Source organism: Pholis gunnellus (assembly GCF_910591455.1).
Source record: "Pholis gunnellus genome assembly, chromosome: 19".
NCBI lineage: Eukaryota > Metazoa > Chordata > Actinopteri > Perciformes > Pholidae > Pholis > Pholis gunnellus.
In genome coordinates, this window is record NC_136546.1 from 14,826,745 (window position 1) to 14,848,507 (window position 21,763).

The window sequence follows — 21,763 nt, forward strand, 5'->3', positions numbered from 1 at the left end:
GTCCGTTTGACTTTGAGGGTTGTTTGCGGTAGATAGAGGGCTGAAGAGGTTGATGATGCCTCTGATTGGAGCGAGCAATGGGTGGGCCTAAGATCTGCGCTGGCATGTGAGTGGTGGAAGGGGTGCACACCCCCGCACCTGTCATCGCCTATAGGAAAACAAGTTCATCTGGAGACTGACACACTTTTGCTGAAAAACAAAACCAGGTTATGTAAAAAAGAAAAAAAAAGAAAAGAAGACTATGTTGACGTATTAAGTCCTCCACTCTTCATTCCCATGCAACATGAGAGGAAACTGATGCCTGACGACTGTGAGCGTCTGACCCCAGCTGAGAACATCTGGGCAGCAAAAGACAATAAACGATTACCACCGGCAGACACCGTCCTCCATTGTTCAAAGAGGCTGTCAAGGCTTCCAGCCATGAATTCAGAGTCGTGACTGACCCAAGGCCACAATGGAGAGAAATGGTGGCTGCACAGTAAACACCGGCTGCCATCCGATGGCTCCATGAAGCACCTGATCCCTGTCTATTTATTCCCCAGTCACACTATCAGATGATCATTTCGTCACAGCGTCAGCAACAGATTTAGCGAGGTGTGTGACTCGCGGTTTACTAATTCTTCCACGTAACGGGACGGTATGTGAAATTTGAATTCTGTCCCCTGCCAGTAGACAATATTTTATGTAACACTGTTACGTGTTATGTCTCTATTTTTTGCGTGCAAACTACACTTGAAACAGTGTGAAAGCGTGAAGAAAATAAACAGGAATGATTCAAGAGCCACTGGATTATTAACATTCGTATTAACATGATATCCATATTTCACTTTTTGGCATATCTGTAAATTGCAACACTCCTTGCAGGAATACTTTTGGGTGCAGATGAAGATTGACATATTATCACCTTATAGAGTTTCTTATGATGAATGTTTGAGCATATCTGACTTATCAGCTGCTAAACGCTCTACTGCGTTCACCAGCTAGTTGCTAGCTTTGACTGTCTGCTGTTTTTAGAGGTCTTTCACAAGAACAGCTGTTGTGATGACAAAATGTGTTGCTGAGTGATGACACTGATTCAAAGTAATTTGAGTATTATAAAACTAATACATCAGCAAAGTTGATCAAACAATGTAAGACTGAAACAAATAAAACTGTTTATTACAAACATCTTTGCTGTGAGAACCATTTAAGAATTACAAAATCAAACATCTTTTGTGCTGTAGTTTTTAATGGCTTGAAACTTTAAAAAAAAAAAAATGTAATCTTTTGAACAATAATATAATTTTACAGAAACATTGATAAAAGTAATTAAAAGTACATTTTGCGTTATGATTTTGCAGTAAGGCATTGCACACACACCGTAGAGTTCATTTATTAGGGATAACATTAGGCATAATGCAAGCACAGCAAATTTGCACAATTGTAAATCTAACCGTCACCTTGATACAATGCATTGTTCCATTCATGCACACACACACACAAAACAACGGTAGGTACGGTGTATTTCTTTTTGGCAAAAGGAAAACATGTATATAGTGCAGCTATAAGCAACTTTCCCTTTATAAAGCATTTCAATGTAGTGGCTGGAATCAGTTCAGTATAGTGTTCATCAAATCCTTATTGAAGCAAAACAGATTAAATGTATCACGATGACATCGACACAAGTAAACAAAATGCAATTTCTTACTGGCAGAACAATACAAAACTGGCCAATGATGACCACTGGAGATTTAATTTAACCCCCAAAATCTGCCATTTATGTTGTATTTAAAGTGCAGCATACAGCCTTCTTAATAGTATTATGCAAATAGAAGCTACCTTCGCCCATTGACAGCACTGAAAGATGATCTTCATGTCACTAATGCCCACAGACTTTAAGTTGATCTGCTTCTTCAATGAGTGCAATTAAAGGTTTGGAAGAAACAACAGTGTTTTAATGTGAGTGTCCTGGTCATGGACTACACAGTATGAAGAAAATAATATAACTTTGGATGCAAGATATTGACACTGAAGTGAAATACTGCTTGTGTCATTTGTAGTCTAATAGCTTGAGTTTATGTTTGTTGCTATATCGACATGTTTTAACGTTTTAATATTAAGTCATATTGTCTAATATGGAGACGGCAAAAAGTATGCTACAAGAATTCTAACCATACGTTCTGATGTTGTACATGCCTTTCACACAAAGTGCATCAGTTCTGGATCTTAAACTAGAAAAACAGCAGATATGCATTTCGTTTAATAAATGTGCTTGAACACAACTATTACATAACTTTAAATTACCAAAATATAAATTGGTCTTGAAAGCAATATCTCACATGAATATAATGTTTTTACTTTATAAGCAGACAAACCTTCACGTGATCATCAATCATATGACCAACATGGCCAGTGTTACTGTGGGATCAAGAACCTCTTTTTTTTCTTTCTAAATCACACTCTAAAACAATATGTGGCTACATTTTTTTATGACACTTAATAAGATTGGAAAAACATAAGCAGGCGAGCTAACATTTCATACGTTTGTGTGCGGAGTGTCTCCAGCCGTGGAATGTCAAGTAAACATACGAGCTATCTTGTTCAGATCCCCGTGAAACAAAGCCTCCCCTCCCATCGTACAGCACTACCTACGCTTATTACATCATCTCACACGCTGCCTCATATCACCATATATGTTGCCATAGCTACTCTTCAGCGGCCTATACATTCAGCAGGATGAATCGGATCAATGCCCAAAAAATACGGAAGGGATTGAGAAATCGGAGACGGTCCCTGAATGTCAGCGAGTGTGAGACGTGGTGGTGGGGGGGGGGGGGGGGGGGGGGGGGGGGGGGCTGTGCCGAGTGAAATTTAAGGAACTGCACACGTTTTGTTTTCACACACAGTACGAGACAATTATATCCATCATCATTTATTCTGACTGGTTTTGAAATGTTAGTTTTTTTTTTTATGAATCAGGGAATTCTTTCAGCCCATTCAGTCGTATGAACTGTGTGAACGATAACTGCACAAACGAGCGCTTGATTTTTTGAAGGTCATATGGGTTTAGTGACTTTTCATTTAATTTTTTTTCTTTTTCCTCCTGTGAGGGAAACCAAAATGTTTCATCATCAATCAAATAGAAAAAAAACTAAATTAAAACAGTTTGAATTATACATTCTCAGGTATCTGAGAAGAACATAACCGAAGCCCCAAAAACTGGGACATTTATCCCGTTAATGTGCTTCGTTATATTTTCACATTGTTTACCTCTTTCATCCATCTGGCTTCCTTTCACGTCTCTCAATCGCTCTCTTTCTTTCTCTTTCTCTCTCCCCCCCTCTATGGCGTCTGCAGCAGAGGATCCTCAGTTTCCAGCTGGGCCAGCTGCCTGCGCAGGCTGTTCACTTTGTTTTGAAGCTCCTTGTTGTATTCAATTATATGTACCATTTCCTCGTAGGCCTCGTCCAAACACTTGGAGGAGCGGTTCCAACGGAGGAACACTCCTGTAATAGAAGAGGGAGTAGAGCACTGTGAGTAATAGAAAGAACAAAACCTATGACAAGGAAGCAGTTTATCCTTTTCCTTTCATGCTTTAACAAAGTCTACAGACAACCGCCCTGCTGGGATCTCAATGCTAAAGCGATCACAATGCTAACAAGCGGAGTTTAGCATTCTGGAAACACAAGTATGACGACATAGATCTGCTGTGTTACTGGAATGTTCCACACAGCGAGGAAGTAAAATGAGTACAAATGACAGCGAGAGTGTCAACGACCTGAGATTTCTCAAATCTAAGCCATGTGACGATACAGTAAAACGACCAGTTAGTCACTACGCTCATTGGTGGGGGACTCAATTAGTTTGTCATGATGTTATGAATCTATATTTAGAAAGATATTTGTTGTTTTGCATTTGAAAACAGTAAATTAACAAGAAAGGTATTTTTAATTATTGTTGGAATTAATAAATCTATAAATACAACTTTTGGACTGCGGTGGTTGTTTAGTGTTTGATTCGAGGGGATAATGTGCGAGTTCATGAAACAGATGTACGGACAGGATTTAAGCATTTTTTTGTTTCTGGATTATGAGGTAATTACGAGACAATAGACGACCGATTCCCACGACTAAGCGCATGGAGCCCTGCTCAACATGGACACACTGTGCTCGGCATTTTTTTTTAGTAAAAACTCAAAACTTCATTCCAAATCCAAACAAACCACACAGCAAATTCTACGTTTGAAGCCCAGCAAGTGTGCCCTCAGAAGTAGTGTGTCACTGTTGTTCTACAGACCACCAGTCCCCGTCGGTGTTCACACAAGGAGCTACAGGGGTCTTTTAAGTTGGCCCGGGGGCGTTTCTCTATGAAAGGGTTGCATAAGCAGGATGTCTGTTGCATTTCATGTGCTTCAGTAGTTCACATAGAATGAGGGAGTGGCTCTGAGGCTTTAGACAGGAAGGGGGCCCCTCAAACAGGTCCGTCTGAAACCCAATGACCCCCTCCTGTGTCTAGATTCCCTCCCCCTACTTTTCTTTGTGAATGGCGTTTGCTTTGGGCTGTTTGGAGACTCAGCAATTTCACGCATAGGCTCCGCCTTTTTTTAAACTGGACCCCCAATTATTGAAATAAACTCCCTCTCATTGAAACAGTTTAGAAGTAAAGAATACATTTCTATCCCCAACATTATGTTTCTGACGAAACCCCCCCCCCCCCCCCCCCCCATTCTAAACCCAGCCATAGAAAAATAGTCAGAATTATTTGTTACATTTAAAGAAGTAATGTTTAGTCCCAGAGTTTGTGAACTGTTGGAAAATGTATTTTAATACTTAGGGGTTGCATCTTATTAATTCCATTAAATACTTGATTTCTAATGACTATAAATCACAGGAAAACCATCTGAAAAGACGCAAGCCAGATACAACCTCAGTCTCCCGTTGCTACGTGGTGGTTAGGTTTCATCGAGGGCACAGAGAGCGCTAACAGCGGCACGCATTCACTTCACCCACGCAGGCTTCCTTCAGCATCACGGAACCATCACTGTGTCACTGCTCGTTCATTTTGTTTACCACCATCTGATGCCTTCAAAACTGAACATCGAGTTAACAAGTCATTCTATTCGGTATTTTGTGGTGCAATACAAGCCTTAAATGAATAAATTAAACTATATGAGATCGCTACAGACGAGTAGAAAAGTGTGCCACAGGACTGAGATTAGCTCAAACATGACTGCTAACTGCTAGCTAGTAGTAAACCGTCACCGTCCAGCGTCACTGCGCTCGGATGTCACCGCCTGTGCAACCTATATTAAGACAAACAAGCAGGCCAAACACATCCTCCAGATGCCTGAGAAGCCACCTGAGCAATGTCAAAAATGTAAAGGTGCTGAAAGCCAAATGGCGAGGCGGGGGGTGGGGGGTGACCTCTTCATGTGACATGGTTCATAAATACTGCAATATGTATGTTGCAGTATTAATAGTGTCTCACAAGGTCACTCAGTTTAATAGCAGTGTAAATGGTGAAATCAATGGCGCTCCCTTCTGGTGGGATTACAGAATGTCTGTCAGAGCAGAAACGTAATAAGGGATGAGATGAACAATTTCCTATGACAGCAGCCCCCCCCCCCCCCATTGTTCTTCTTTATGGAAGTCTATGGCCTAACTTGAGAGACAATGCTACCAAACATTAAAAAAAAAATCACAACTCCCATTCATTGCTCTGACCCCGGCTTCATTCACTATTATCCATCTGTCTCTACAAGCCCAACACACGTTTGAAACCATTGCTCCAATTTAACATTAGTCAACCGTTGGTGAAGTCATCCACCCTGCGTGTGTCATCATGTGAAGTCATTTGGGTGTGTTCACAGCGGTTCCACAGCATAACCGAGAGCAGCATATAAACATAACTTAGCCCTTTCAGATGGAAATGTTATATTTCAGGGAGCTGATAAATAGCCTCGTAGTTCATTCTCCGAAAAATAAGAGGATGTTTAAACAATTGACTAAAATTGGTCAGCTGTTTTCCAGGACGTGCGGGAACTGTTCCAGGCGTTAGTGAAGGGTCTCAGCTGTTAACTAAGACAGACTTGGTTTCAGGCGTAGCCCGAGCTTAAACAAACAGCGTGAGTCAAACCCACAATGTCACGGAAAGTAAAACGTGCCACGCTGGGAATGCACAGCATGCAGTCTCACGGGTTTAAACAAGAACGTCAGCATTGCTATCAATGGTGGAGCCTACTCTCAAGTTTATATAAACAAAACTTAAACTGTGCAAACAGCTACTAGCTTCAGCCCTTAACTCCTGTGTGTGTTTTCCCTTCTAGGTCTACTCATCTATCACATATCTGATATTATGGGATGAGTGTGATGAGGGTTCTAAATCGTCAGTAAAAAAGACAAATTGAGTTTGCTTTTGTTTCACGCGTTTTTTCAACAAACCCAATGTTGCTTTATTGCGGGACATTACTGATGTATTGGCACGGACACTACCGTAAGGTATATCATATATATAGAATCTCAGTCACTGAGTGTTTACCTTCCCACAGCAGCAGACTCTGAGGGGCCACAGAGGGCCAGATCACAAGACTGTTGGCCTCGTAGAGTGGGTTGGTCAGACGCTCCAGTTCTTGGGGCCGGTTCACCCACGACCAAAGGGACACAGTCTTCTCAGGCAGAGACAGTTTGGTTCTACGGAAAGCGGTGAGAGGGTGTCAACCAATAGGAACAGTGGTTGCCTATATAACAATGACACACCCCCTGGGTGAACAAATGATTTTTTTTGCATCCTTACATCATGAATGGGACATTACCACACTACTGTTTGAGAAACGCTGTATACATGGTTGACATACGCTGGTAGAACAAAGACTTCCGACTCACCTCTCAGCTGTACTGTTGCCCAGGAAGGTGCCGAACTGAGAAGCATAGGCGTGTTCAAAGACCAGCACCAGGAAGCTCTCGCTGAATTCAAAGGAACATGGAAACTGGCGAAGGATCTGCCACACACAGTCCAAGAAGAGGAGGAAGACCGGAGCCTCTTGGCGAGGCTTGCTGTTGGAGAAGGCCGACATGGCGCAGCGCTGGCGGAACGGGTGACCCGCCTGAGACAGATGGTCAAAGAGGTGAGCGAAGAAGAACGCAAAGACCATGTCCATCTCAATATCAAAATGCTTATTGGACCCGATTATCATGGAAAGGTGCATTTAATCAGATAACTTTACCTGAAGCCACTCTCGCTCCACCAGGCCCTGGAAGCCTCTGATGGTCCTGCAGGCCGGATCAAGGATGATCTGAGCCAAGGAGGTCACCTGCAGGGTGGAGTCTGTCCCCTCGGTGCCGTGAACGAGGACCGACGCTCCCTCCCTGAGACAAACACACATGATTACAGTTTGTCATCGCCACCTGCTACTCTGCTGTGCACAGATTAAACACTGAACACTGGGAGTTTCAAACTTCAGTGTGTTTAGAGCAGATAAACGTACTGGCCCAGGATTAGGATTACAAGCAAATCAATCGTTCCCTGACCTGTCGATACACTGGGCCGCCAGGCAGGCCGTGGTGAGGATCTCCTTGACATGAGTCTGCCAGTTGGAAGCCTCCAGCTTGCTTAACCAGCGGTCCATGCTGTGGGACTGGTCGTTACACGCCTCTACCAGCTTTATCAGGCTCTCCTGGAGGATGTTAGACCTGGAAATGATTCATATATATATAGAGAGTGTAAATATCAGTCATATGAATGCTGAAAAACACATAGTATCAGAGCCTTGTAGCACTCAAAGATTATCACTTTATGGATTCGCTCACCTTTCGATCGCCTTGTGAATCCTCCTCCATTGGGGGTAGTTAGCCTCAGACTCAAACCCTCCACCTCGAGCTTTGGCCTGCTGGGCCACATTGATGGTGCGCGTGTCGATGACGTAGCCACGTTTGCCCGGTCGCAGCGTGGCATTGATCAGCTTCTCGTCCTCCTTACACCGTCGCCCATTGGTGCCTGTCAGAGGCTGCCCTGATCGCATCATCACCTGAAAGTGGAGGTGATTTGAGGTGATTTTCTAAAAAAAACATGCCCGTAGACAGACAGTATATCCCAAAAGAATACTTTGCAGCAGAGACAGTCAGAATCATTTAAACTCTGGTTCCCGGGTGCTCACCATGCCGTTCTTCTTGTGGTAGTAGCTAAGTACTGGAAAACGGCCGCCGTGACGGAAGGTAGCTACTTTCCTCAGTATGTCGTCGTCAACATCTTTGGGCACTGCCACTAGAGGGGGGTATGAGGAACATACACTGAAGTCCTTGTTGACTTCACTCAGTCTCCACTCATCTGTCTGATAAAAGAGATGGTGAAGGGGTTTGAAAGAAAGGTGTTACGCATGTGCAACAACAGAGGGCGGAGAGAATGTTAAGTACTTATCCTGTCCATACCATGGACTCCAAATCTTTAAAGGCCTCCTCTGGGAGAAATGAATCCCAGCCGTCTTCTATGACTTCAAACATGGGCCGGTAGAAGAACGGGTACATCAGGGAGAGTATGTCAAGCGTGGACAGAGCCTAGAGAGGGCAAAAAAGAAGATGTATTAGTTCATGTAGAATCTCATTTGACATTTAAAATAGGACAATCTTTCAGGGAGTAAAAGTGAACATTGTGAACATTTTTGTTTTACCTCAACAGAACTGGCAATGTTAAGACACTCCTCCATGCCAGGAATGTCGAGCTGGATCACCCTCAGGTCTTTACATTTGACTATGATGCTTCCCAGAGACCCTGCAAATCTGAAAGGGAAGTAGAAGAAAGGTAAGCTTAAACAAATCGAAGAAAAGCTACAGAGTGAGCTCGAGTGAAACACTGTGGGATTGCCTTTCCGCGTGTTCTTCTCGTGTTGGCTTTCCTTTCTGGCTTTTTTTGAGTTTCCCCACACTAAAACACATACATGTTAACTATTAGGAATACTCCTGCCTGGATTTGGCCAAGGCACAAGCCTCAGAGCTAGAGTTGGGACTGTGCATTCAAGTGCAATCATTATTTTTTTTGTAATTTGATATAGCCAACATTAAATCCACAGCTCTAGCCTTCTCAACTACACATGCAGAAAACACTGCAGTGACAGCACAGTCAGACTTCCTGTCACAGTTTCACATCCTCTCTCAGCTGTCAAAGTAAAGCCTACGTGCCAAAACAAATATTGCTGTGGAATGCTCAGATCTGGTGCACGCAGTCAGAGTTGCATTGAAGAGACCGCAGACAAACACAACTCTCACTGTGTTTCCTCCCTTATTTCACCAAATCCACATCCTGCTGATCTGCCTGTTTTCAGAATGGGTTTTTAACAGAGAACTAAATACATTGTGCAACATCCCCTTTTCATGTGACGTTAACCTCTTTTTAACACAGCTAACGACACTGTGAGAGGGAAGTTCCCTGAAAATCAATGAAGGGAAAAGGTGTAAAATCCTCACATCAGCTAAGGGAGAAGCTCATCACCTTTTCTCTATAGAGTCAATGTTTGAGTGAAGCAGCCACAGTTCCTCAGTGTTGTCCTGTCTGGAGGAGAGAATCAGGTGATGTCCAGTCAAACACAGGGTCCCCTCCACAGTGGGCATGAAAGGCCGATGTAGGACGACCCCATCCACCCTGGGGGTCTTTATCAACTCTGCAAACTCCATGACCTGAGCTGGAGAAAAGACAGCAAAGACATACAGGGGAAATACATTTTATTTAAGCATATGGACAACGCTACTGATGAGCTAACGTTGCTACTGCTAAGACATAATACCGCAAGTCCGGCTGTGCTGCTTTTAAAGAAATATATCGAGCGAATCGATGTCAATTAACCAATAAACGCTGCAACAATCTGTCAGCTAACCTGAGCTAAAGTTACATTGATTCAGGAAATGAAGTGGCTAACGTAGGCTAGCTCGCTAACCGTGACAGATCGTATGAATTGTCCCGTCAATTTGTATACTTACGTCAAAATGTAAACATCATACTGTAAATGTACAGAGAAAAACAAACGTTTTTAATTGACGCTGAAATGAGCTGTCGTAGCATTACCTGATTATCTTTTCCTTATATTGTTGGGCGAGACTGGTACGTCCACATAAACAAGCCGACTGGAAACAACTGACACGAGAACATTTGCATCAGGACAATTTGCATATAGCACATTCCCAAATTCTTCTTTAAGAAAACATACTTTTCCAATGATTTAGATTATTATCCTTACAGTGTGTATTAATAACGTCAAGTCGAGACTCAATGGGCACAACATAAGTAAGAGATGAAATATAAATATGTAAAAAAATGTGGGTTCATCTCATTCATACAGCCAGTATGTCAAGTCAAAAATGAAATGACCTTAGCATGTATATGGAATTTATTTTTAAGGTTAATCCATATATCGTCTATTCTTCCCCTGCTAAATGAAACACCTCACAGTATCAAAAAGGGACACTAGGTGGTGACATTGAAAGACGTTTGACGTTAACGGACTGATCTGCATTGCCCCATAATTTAATAACACCTTGATTTGAGATGCCTGAAAGGTACATTCGTATGATCACAATAAATAAGTTATGATTATACGTTAAGGTGTGTGTGTGTGTGTGTGTGACACAGAGAGACTGTGTGTGAGTGTGTGTGATTATTCTCGTTAATTTGCTTGATTTTAGCCATGATTTCATCTTGAATTTAAAAATGTATAAGGCTACAGCTCTCTCTTATATAACTTGGTACTGAGCTCCAAAAGTTTGTTGCTCTCATAGAGGAGGCTGATCTTCCAAACTCAGTAGATCTGTGCTGTATCACACGGTCACCTCTGGTGGTCCTCCTGTTATCTGAGCGCAGTGATATGAACTCTTTCAAAGGGGCAGGAGACAGATCAGGGGGCAAGTGAATCATGTAGGACCCTAACAGCCAGACGATGTGCTCCATCAACTAGACTCCTCTATTGCCAAGCGAGTAAACTGGACTTTTTGGCATCAAACCCAAGTATGGATTATTGTGGATTAATAGAAAGCTTTTCACACTCATGGAAAAAACGATATAAATGATTTAAAATACAATTTGAGCCTAGATTTGAAGATCACAAGGGAGCCGGCTTAGCTAACAGCAGCTAGGAGTTTAGGAAAATGCTGTTGCCTGAGGATTTTCATCTTTAGTTTTTGGGAAAGCGAGGAGGCCTGCCTGCTGAGATCTCAAAGCACATGCCAACCTTGAATGCGAGACTCCCTAAAGAGGTGAACACTATTGGCGAGAGAAGAAGAAGAAGAAGAAGAAGAGCAGATGGGCCTGTTTGTTTCATGCACATCTTTGTCAGGGCAGTGTGAGTTGATGTGCGCGCGTGTGTGTGTGATGTATTGTAAATCAGCACAGTATTTGCTTCAGTTGCAGCCTGTCTGGGCTTCACAATAGATGGTTTGCTCTGAGCCTTTCCAGCCATCATCACGCGTGTACAGACGCCAGGGATTAATTGAATGTGAAACCCGGCGTTGCTTTACAAACCAAATAACTGCCCTTCCTCTGAGGAAAAGATGCTTTGCTGTTGCTTTTTTTTAAAGAAGATAAAAAACAGCTTTCAAAGCAAATATTCAGTTCACAGCTCTACGCAGGATAGAAAAGAAACCTCTGTTTTATTTAACAGGATGCTTTGACAAATGCATTGGTGCAGAAGAAGATGATTTACTTTAACATGTTGTTATAAAAAAGGTTAATGATACATTTTTTACTTTTCAGCTAAATGTTTAAAGAGTTAAAACAAAATGCTTTTTGCTCACTGTGCCTCCGAGGACGTCGGGGAGAAATATTAATAAACATCTCAAACACAAAACTACATGTTCCCTTAAAAGTACATTGGATGAGTAACTACGACCAGTAGCTGTCAAACTGTGATTAAGTTGTTATCTCCGAGTCTCCAAATGTGAATATTCACTCACGTCACACGGATCAGATTTTGACATTTCTTAAAGCGCTCTGAGCATTTTAGAACATCATCCAGCAAATGTGAAGGATTGACAGTTTGTGCCCACACACCTACACCATTACTCACCCAAGCTTTTCATTCACTTTCTTCTATCTAAAGTCTCATCCAACCTTCTGTTCTGAATGGTTTGCTTGGTGTTTGTTCTGCTATGTGTTGTTATTTTGGGTATGTCAAGTGAATCACAGTCAGTCAACGTTGGTGCTAATACCAAAATTAGTTACGTAAGCTGTTTGAGAAATGTGTTTATTTCTTCACTCAACGCACTAACAATAGCCATATTGCCTCTGGGAGTTTGGAAATGGTATTTTAAATCTGGTCAGGCTTATGAGATTAAAATAGTAGACCAATACATTTGTAAAACTTTTTTTTTTTGTTCCGATTTTCATTTGAATGTAGCTGTATTGGTTGTGGTACTAGTAATCAGTGTTGTACTCAAGACCACCAAAACCTGGACCATGTCGGGACCAAGACCAGAGTGTATCGAGACCGTGACAAGACCAAGACCAGACCAATGCCAGACCAACACTGCATGACACACATGGGATGAAATGTGAAACATGCAAACCCAACGCATTCCTTAAATTGATCTGAAAGATCCACATTACCATTAACATTTTTGAAAAGAGACGGAAAACAAATGAAGATTCCTCTTAATTCACCTCTTATCACCTCATATACTGTGTGTTCCTGTATAAGTGTACCATTTCCTCTGTTTTCAATTCGAAAACACAGAAGTTATTAGAAATTATAAAAAAATTTAATTAAGAAATGATTCAGACATTGCATGTAATTTAGTGAAATGCCAGCAGTTGTGATCTTGACCGATTTTCAAATAAAATCCAGAGACTGAGACAAGACCAAGTACAAATGTGATCGATTCCAAGACGAGACTGAGACCGTATAGTAAAAAAAACAAAAGACTTCTGGCAATACTTCCTCTTTTTCTTCCTTTTTTTCTTTCTTTTTGTAAATTCAAATAATTGCTTGGCCCGGTTTGTTCAGTCATGTCTATGCCACATGAAAGACTTTTCACTGCAACATTTACAGCCACAGTAATCACCTCACACCCCAAAGTGGAAAGAAAAGGTGTTCTGAAGAATTCATCACTAATTAGATGTTTTGCATTGGCACAAAGGTGCTCCTGTAAATCTTCTTAGCATGAGCAATATGCTTCTCATAAGTGCTTTTATCACATTTGTTAGCTTTTTCTTTTCTTTTCATTTCATTTTCTGAATTTTTTATTTTTTTGAAAAGCACCCCTGGTTTATAATACCTTTTGTGCAGAAGAACAGACATCACTTTTAGATGCACTCTCACACCCTGATGAGGTTTGACATGAGCGCCAACCTGATGAATAATATTGCGCTGCCGTCGCTGCCCATCTTTTAAATGCCTCTAAAGTTTAGGAATGCAGAAAATCTCCCTCTTTTCAAACCTCAACTTATCTCAAGTCGGTTTCTCATCTGCCTTCCAGTAAAATCCACCAACACGTAACTTAGCTTATACAATTAAATAACATTGGTTGTTTTATACTTTACTGTATTCTGTGCTGTGGGAAGTCTATATAGCAAAGTGACCTAAACACTTTGGCAAGCCTCAGCAGCAGGAACACTCACGCAAAGATTTGTCATCGGCTTCTCTTTGCTTGTATTGATTACACGGTCACACCTCTGAAGTACAAAACATAAAATAGCCTTGCCCACAATGCATCATTGATTTGCTCCACCTGAGCACTTCACTCTCAGGATGCAGGATTTACATTAGAAGTACAGCTGGGTAGAAAGTATTACTATTCCCTCTGCAGGTTCCCTGTGTGGAAAACACACACACACACACACACACACACACACACACACACACACACACACGCTATCTGATTTATTCATCTCTTCCTCGAGAGGCCTCTGAGTTTTTTCTTTCTACTCCTGCCTTGTATTCTTTTAAAGTCTGCTTTTGTATTCACCCACTCCATCTGCCTCACACACACACACACACACACACACACACACACACACACACACACACACACACACACACACACACACACACACACACACACACACACACACTCATGTTAGGCCTGTGGTTTGTTTTTGTTTAAAATGACTAATGCCTATTTGTTGCCCTGTGAGGCGGTTTGTGACAAATTGGTTTAATGTGAATTATGGTTTAAATTGATGTTATTTGATTTGATTTTTTTTAATTTGTTATTATTGCTGCAAGACATTTGCTGCATTAAACTGCTTCCCGTCTCCTGTGGATATTAAAGCTGAGCGTGCATCTGGTGTGCTGCTCATAAGGCATTGTGTAGGCCTGAAGGACCCGAGGAAGAAGAGAAAATGAAGGCTACTCAGATGAAACGGGATACCGTATACTCTCTTGTGTGTATTCACACAAGTGTATTCACATTGAAGAATTTCTTCCAAGTCAAATCTGGCCTGGAGGAACGGCTTTACCTGATTCTTTTCATGCAGCAGCATCACTGCATCACTTTTCTTGCACTTCTAAAACAAAAAGGATTTCCTTCTCCCACTGCTCACCTGAAAAGGTAACAATTCACCAAGACAAGTGGTAGTTTTAAAGGAACACTGAAAAGTAGCTAATCGTATATGATGTATTTGGACATACTGGGACAAAAACATTTTTGCAGGTTATGGTAATTCCTTTGATTGCTTTCAATAATAACAAAAAAGACAAGGAATATTGTAACTGTTGTCATTTAAATTACACAAAGAGTGTTCTTGGTGTAGTGTAAGGTAGGGGTTCTCAACATTTTGTAACTTAAGGCCCCCTGTTGATAAACTTCCAAGGACCACCTTCCCAAATAAATTCAGAAAAAAACACATCATGACATAACCTGATAATGTGTCGCGATTAGTGTGGTGATATTCAAATATAACTGTTCATTGAAGTTATGCTTTGTTTGAATTACTATGTTTTTTATTAATGTGAATCATTGAGCACATGTACAAAAACAACTAGCTTTGTAGATTACCAAAAACGACATATTTGTTCATTTACATATTTGGCGGTGGTTGAGAATAGCTGTTTTAAGGTTTATCATAATGGGAGAAAACATATGGGTGTTTTGGTGTGAAACCAGAGAAGACCTGGTCCGATGGACCCAATCAGAAATAATTATGTGAGTTATTAATGTGGCTTCGGGCTCTATCTCATTGGTCCAATGGAATCTCTTGTCCTGGCGGTACAGAGAGAGAGAAAAGCTTGCAAACTAGTCATGCTTCTCCTCTCTGTAATGTGTTGACATTTTGCTCCTTTGTGATTATGTCATTAGTCACAAAACCAGCAGAGGTGAACATGATGATGATATTAAGGTCTCCCGCCGCTCAAAAATGTGTTTTGTTTGTTGGATGTTTGAGTTTCACATTGAAGAATGAATGTTTGACACCAGAAGACTGTTTTGACATTCATCTAATTATACTTTTTGGTAGAAAAAATATATAACGCACAAAATCAGTATTCAAGACTCTTTTTATTAGTCGTAAAACATGTCTGGAGAGGATTAGCGAGACAACCAAAAAAGTTATTATGCACCGGTCAATTCTGAGATTTTGGGCTATTTTGCATCCATAACATATCTTCTTTCAGATTAGTGGAAAGAAAGCATCCAAAATACACATTTAGGTGTTTATTTTACTACTTTGTCTATTTGTTTAATGAGGTTTTTCCTCATACTCTCCACTTCAGTAGCACATACATACACCAAACTTCCCAGTATCATTCCTATCCATATTCTGAAGGTATATACAGAGGAGTCTGTTCATATATAATTCACAAAGAAAGATAAACTATAGGTTTTAAGTTTAGTGCATGCATTTGTCAATGAGGGTCCTCAGAGAGAGAGAAAGAGAGAGGGGGAGAGAGGTGGAGGGTTCAGCACTACTTCAGCACTGGACAGCTCCCGTTCAGATCAGGCGTCTGAACAGGCGGGCAGAGCAGATCAGCTGGGGGTGAAGCGGACATGAGCCAATCAGTCTCACATTGGACGTGACCCTGCATGGCAGCTCAGTCTAATCACAGTGTTGTTGAGCCTGCAGAGGAGTCACCGGCGCTTTGCATGCTACCGGAGGGGAAGGCGTCACTTTTCAGAGAATGCTTAACGCCTTGACTGCGGCTGAAAAACAAATGCTGCAGAAAGTGTTTTAGCAACAATTTTTAGAGATCTGTAGATTCACCTATAGATAAATGACGTCTTTTGCCCGGAGGACATGGTGTGTAGAAGCTGCCTATAGAACTAGTGTGCTTTTAGTATAACTTCCAACGTCAACTTCCAATTGTTCATTCATGCAGCTAGAAATGTCTTTAGAAAATATATCTATAAATATACTGAAACATCTTAGCATCTGGAGGTATAATAAAAAGCACATGGTCACTATAAACTCTTCATAGAGCAATAAAACTCATTGTGGGGTGCTTTTTGTTTAGTCAGTAGGAGAGCTTTTGTTTTTGTTCCTCCTTCGTCCTACAAAAAGTGACCCCACACAGTGTCCCTGTGACTGATTAACATGTTCAAACGACATTAAAGACTTCCTATGGTGGTGATGAGGCATGTTGCATTACATCATGCAGTCCTCTCCTGCATATTTGGGGGCTTCAAACGAGACACTAGATGGCAACCACGCTGAGAGGGAGAGACGGTGTGTGTGTGTGTGTCTGTGTGTGTGTGAGAGAGAGAGAGAGAGAGAGAGAGAGAGAGAGAGAGAGAGAGAGAGAGAGAGAGCGAGAGAGAGAGAGAGAGAGACAGAAAGAGAGAGTTAAGGAGAGAGAGAGAGAAAAAGGGAGGAGGGGAGAGGTGGGGGATGAATAACGTCGGGGTGGGACAGTGGAGGGACGGTCTGCACTCAGCTTGCAGCTGGAGGAGAGCTGCATAGAGGGGAAACAACTGCGCAGCAGGGAAAGAGATTGATACGCAGGTACAAATTGGTCGACCACAGTTGGATGCATGAGTCCCAAATTAAATAGTTTGAACTTGTAGATTAGGTTACTCTTATCAGGAGGGCATAGATCTGCAGTAGAGGGAAAGCAAGGCAAGATGCGCTGCGTCCGTGGCGCCACTGGTGCGCTATCCGAGGACAGAGTGAGCGATGGCGACGCACTGACACCCCGCTTTTAGATGGCTCCAACATTTGGGGTGCAAAACAGGTGTCAGGGAAGTGTCGTCACGAACCCCGGAAGCCGGAGGAGGTGGGAACATCAGAGGGAAAGATGGCAGCGAAATCCGATGGTCGCGGGGTCGTCACAGGTTTCGCCCAGCTGCACAACCTGGACGAGGTGGTGGGGACGGGGGAGGACGACACTCGGAACAGCAGCTCATTCCACATCTGCCACTGCTGCAACACCTCGTCGTGCTACTGGGGCTGCCGGAGTGCCTGCCTGCATTACCTCCGGGGGAAGGGGAAAGGGAGAGATGCGGCGCGGCCACCGCAGGAGGAGCGCCTCTGGCTGGACTGCCTGTGGATCATCCTGGCTCTGCTTGTCTTTTTCTGGGACGTGGGTACCGACTTGTGGCTGGCTGTCGACTATTACCACAAGCAGGACTTCCTGTGGTCAGGCCTGACCCTGTTCTTCGTGCTGGTGCCCTCGGTTCTGGTCCAGATCCTGAGCTTCAGGTGGTTTGTGCAGGATTACACTGGGGGCGGACTGGGCTCGGTGGAGGGGCTGAGTAGTCGTAGAACAGCCAGTCTGCAAAGAGACAGGTGCTGCCGCCTCTCTGTCTGGGTCTGGCAGACCATCATACACATCTTTCAGTTGGGACAAGTGTGGAGGTAAGACAAACTTCAAGTTCTGCCTTTAAAAGAATCAGTTGAAAGCTCAAAAGCACGGTGTTTCCAGCTCCTCTCACTTTCTCCAGTCGCTCAGTCTTCTAACCTCATCTTGACTGTCACCTGGTATAACCCGTTGTTGTGGACATGACTGGGGTGAAAATCAGCACCGTGGTGATGCCATTACGCTCACCCCACAGTCTCCGCTATGTGGTGTCACACATACCTGCCTCTGCATTTTAAATACATTCAATACATTTAAAGCATTTTTTGCAACAATCCCCATGCCCTCAGCCAAATGTGTCCACACCGAACTGCTAAAGCTGCCCAGAAATTGCGGAAAAATGTGATTATTTCAGCACAGTGCGCCATTGCGCTTGTGTGGGGAGGGAAGAGGGCTATTTGTTCAAAGACGGACAGGTAGTAGCCAAAAGCTTATATGTGTACGTGTGCCCGTGTGCATGTGTGCGTGTGTGTGTGTGTGTGTGTGCGCGTCTGAGTGTGTGTCAGGCACGGTCGCCTCAATTCACCCGCTCTCCCTCCCCGCATAAAATACCCAAACTCTGCATAGAGGCCAGACGAGCATCTGTTTTCACGGCTCACAAAACTACATCTTCCCCCCACAGACATGATGTCATCGATTCCTCTGCGACGCTCGACATCGTTGGTCCCCAAATCCGCTTTTTGGCCATACAAATTGATGCGTCGGGGGACCGCGGGGATACTCAAGGTGTACGTGTCTGCGCGTAATCTGTGACATGTAGCAGCTACAGGCGTAGTAAAATGTGACACTGGTGCGCCCAGTTTATTTACACCATTTGGGCTGTTCAGCCGGAGCTTCTGAGCAGCGAGTTGTTTTGGTGCAGACAGACGCAGTGGCTGGCATTTAATGGGGGAAAAAAAAGTAACGCATGACGGCTGCTGTGAGAGGACTGCCAGCGGCTGAAAAAAAATATGTAAAACAGCACACTGTAAGACTCAGAGGAAAGGGTCACATCATTTTCACTCGACGTTTGCTGTGTTTAATTTTTTGCATCACACACTGAGACTGACCACTGATTCTGTTATTTGTGTCCGACAGCTGATCGAATAGATTTTCTATGCCATGATTGCAGTTTTAGTCTAACCGCATGAGAACATTAAGTGCCACAGGCTAAATTACTCACATGCTTAGACTAAGAGTAAAATCTGAACTGAAATTCACTGACCTCTTTTTTTGAGCAAAAACATGCCATTTCCTTATTGGAAACATTTTTCATCCGGTCTTGCCATATCCCCCTTCATGATTTAGTCTAATTATAAGACTGACTTCCTTTCCATGTGGCTGGAAAGAGCATCTGACTCCACTCTTATGTTCAAGTTAAATTTAGTGCATGCCTGTGCATCCCCTGTTAAGATGGGTTTTCCCAGAATGACACTCTGCATTCCTCATCAGACTCATTTTGAGCTGCACCTGAAGGCTATTGTATTGATTAGCTGCAGTCGTATTGGCTCAAGTTTATTTACTCTACTGTGGTGCAATTGATTATTTCTGGTCATATCTGTAGTGGGAAGAAGATATGGTGAGTGCTGGGAACTGTTGCACATAGTCATTAGTTGTGTTCGTGGTTCTAGTGGTTGATATGAATGTAAATTGAGAGCATCTCAAGATGTCTAACCTCTGTTTCACAAATAGGAGACATCTTTCTGTGGTGTCACTGGACAGGATGTAACAACGTCCAGGGGGAAAACAAGATTACATTTCAGTCACATAATCTAACTAACACATTAGATTTTTGGTCATGTCTCACACCCTTCTTGTATGCATAATGTACTTTATGTCCACCATTTTGCAGTTGAACCCGTAGGCTATAAAAATATTACCTGAAGATTGATGTCTACATTCTGTCTACTTGTGTACATGACATGAGAGTACATGACATTTTGGAAAATACGCAAATTTGCTTTCTGGCACAGAGTTACATGAGGAGACTGACACCACTCTCATGTCTGTACGGTAAATATGAAGCTACAGCCAGGAGCAGGTTAGCTTAGCTTAGCACAAACACTGCGTGGAAACACCAGAAAAAAAGCCAGCCTGGCTCTGTCCAAAAGTAACAAAGTCCATCTAGCAACTCCTCTGACCTTCACACATTTACACACTATATCTGGTTTGTTTAATCTGCACAATAACCGAAGCACAATAATAATTCTTGGTTCAATTAGGGGTCATGTGACTATTTTTTCCCTGGAGTTTTCCTTGGTTGCCTGGCAATTGCTGCCATAACCGTTGGCACATAACCGTACAACGGTTAAATTGTCGTTTTTACACTTTTTTTAATTAAAAAAACAGGAAATAAGACAGCAAAATTCCCCTGCCAGGTTCTTGTCAACTTTTATAGATGAGCAATAGAAAGTATCCTGACTGGAAACATTACAAAAAGGCTCTGCAGGTGGTTATTAAAACTGTCCAAAACATCATTGGTACCCATCTTCCGAGCATCAAAATGACAATAAATGAACATTGAAACCTTAAACAGTGAGCGTTGGAGTTGCTGGCATGTGGATTGCTACTTTTGAACAGACCTAGGAGGATTCCGGTTTCCCCCTTTGTTTAAAAAAAGAAAAGAAACTAGTGCATTGAAACTCGCTTATAAGGAACTCAAGTAAACATAATGTGTTGGTGTGTATGTTGTGACAGCACAAAGCCTGGGGCGAAGGATCATTGTCAGGCCACTGTCTCCCTTCGGACTTGATCCGCCTGGTTGCTGGTTCGGGGTTGAGGGTCAAAAGCTGCTCTTGTCAGCTTACTGAGAGTTCACAACCTAAGACCCGCAGGGCTAACACTTGATATGGAGATTATTAGCCACTGTGAGAGCATAGGTAGCATAATGTTATCAAGCTATATTGCATTATGGGGAGTGAATATATATCTAACAGCACTGTGCTTTGCTTATTTTAGGTTTTAGTGCTATCAAAAGGTGCAATTCAATGTCTTGAATTTGCCATATTGAGTATGTTGTCATCATAAAGTGTCCTTTTCCATGACAGGATTTCAAAGCAACTGCCATTCTTCAGCAGTCTTAACAGGATGCTACAGTGTCAATTTGTGAAATGTTTCGCCTTCATTAACATAAGAACACAACTGCTGACAGGAGTCAAAAACACTTCCTCATCATGTCTCATTACTCAATCCTGTTTTCATTGCTGCATTCAATTTGCTGCCTTCCCTCCGTGCACCTGAGGACCGAGCCGATGACGGAATCACCGAGCTTGTTTTGCAGTTATCTCCTTGTTAATTGCTGACAGAATGAGGAGGATCCCTCTCCCATCTGTAATCCCACTCTGTCACGGGCTCTCCACAGCTCTCTGTCATGTCGTCCTCCCTGTGAATCAGCGGCGCTGCTCACGGTGTCTCCCTACGCTTTAGAGATTCCGCTCACATGTGCTCAGGCACACAGTGGATCACACATACACAGAGGTCTCTTGGTGGCACGATGGACAGCTCAATCAGTGTAAACCCAAATTAGCATCGGACTGAAAAAGAACTGCATCCATCTTTGCCCCCCCGAAGGAAATCCATGCGGAAAGTTTTGAAAGCTCTTTGTTGTTGGGAAATCCCAGCAGACTTTTGCGGTTTGTTGTCTTCCCTTTTAATTTGTTACAGTTGGGGGCGACTATATTATATAATCAGGAATTTTCAGTAGCTTCTCATTATAGGATATTATATTTCTCAGAATAGAAAAGGGCTATGTACCAACCTCTAAATAAATCAGTTAATGTTTTAACACGGTTACAGATAACCCTGATCGTCTTGGGCTTGAGAACATTTTTGAAAAGAAAGTGAGCATTTCAAACTAGGTGTGGATGAAGTGGACATTTTGGAGGCAGGGAGGTCTAATGAAGACTAATGGCAGTGTACTATGGGAATGCATCACGGGAAATGCTGGATCCAGCAGTTTTGGATCTTGACCAATACTAGAAACTTAAGGTCAGGAAATCTCAGCCTCTGCTGATTTGATTTTGAAAAGTTGCCTTTTGTGAG

General features: G+C 42.5%; 2 protein-coding genes across 2 annotated transcripts in view; one reads left to right on the plus strand and one right to left on the minus strand.

Moving 5' to 3' along the window:
- Window positions 1-1,141: 1,141 nt before the first annotated feature.
- On the minus strand, window positions 1,142-10,089 carry mtmr9 (myotubularin related protein 9). The gene is made up of 11 exons (XM_079180857.1): window positions 10,030-10,089; window positions 9,460-9,649; window positions 8,642-8,750; window positions 8,403-8,528; window positions 8,132-8,305; window positions 7,785-8,002; window positions 7,506-7,667; window positions 7,202-7,343; window positions 6,861-7,081; window positions 6,517-6,668; window positions 1,142-3,485 (listed from the first exon to the last, which is right to left on the minus strand). Exons 2-11 carry the CDS (start codon window positions 9,639-9,641, stop codon window positions 3,322-3,324), a joined length of 1,650 nt encoding a protein of 549 aa, XP_079036983.1. The 5' UTR covers window positions 9,642-9,649; window positions 10,030-10,089; the 3' UTR covers window positions 1,142-3,321.
- A 7,093-nt stretch (window positions 10,090-17,182) lies between these two features.
- Window positions 17,183-21,763, plus strand: part of xkr6b (XK, Kell blood group complex subunit-related family, member 6b) — a gene marked incomplete at both ends in the record, with an annotated part of 40,929 nt that continues 36,348 nt past the window's right edge. The window contains one exon of the mRNA XM_079180363.1: window positions 17,183-17,742. Coding sequence (XP_079036489.1) covers window positions 17,183-17,742 — 560 coding nt within the window. The remainder of the gene's footprint in view (window positions 17,743-21,763) is intronic.

Excerpts from the sequence above, each read along its gene's own strand:
- mtmr9 (XM_079180857.1), bottom strand. The coding sequence starts at position 9,641 with ATGGAGTTTGCAGAGTTGATAAAGACCCCCAGGGTGGATGGGGTCGTC. Across the intron at positions 8,529-8,641 it reads ACATTGCCAGTTCTGTTGAG|GCTCTGTCCACGCTTGACAT; the intron begins GTAAAACAAAAA and ends TGCCCTCTCTAG. Across the intron at positions 8,003-8,131 it reads ACCACAAGAAGAACGGCATG|GTGATGATGCGATCAGGGCA; the intron begins GTGAGCACCCGG and ends CTCCACTTTCAG.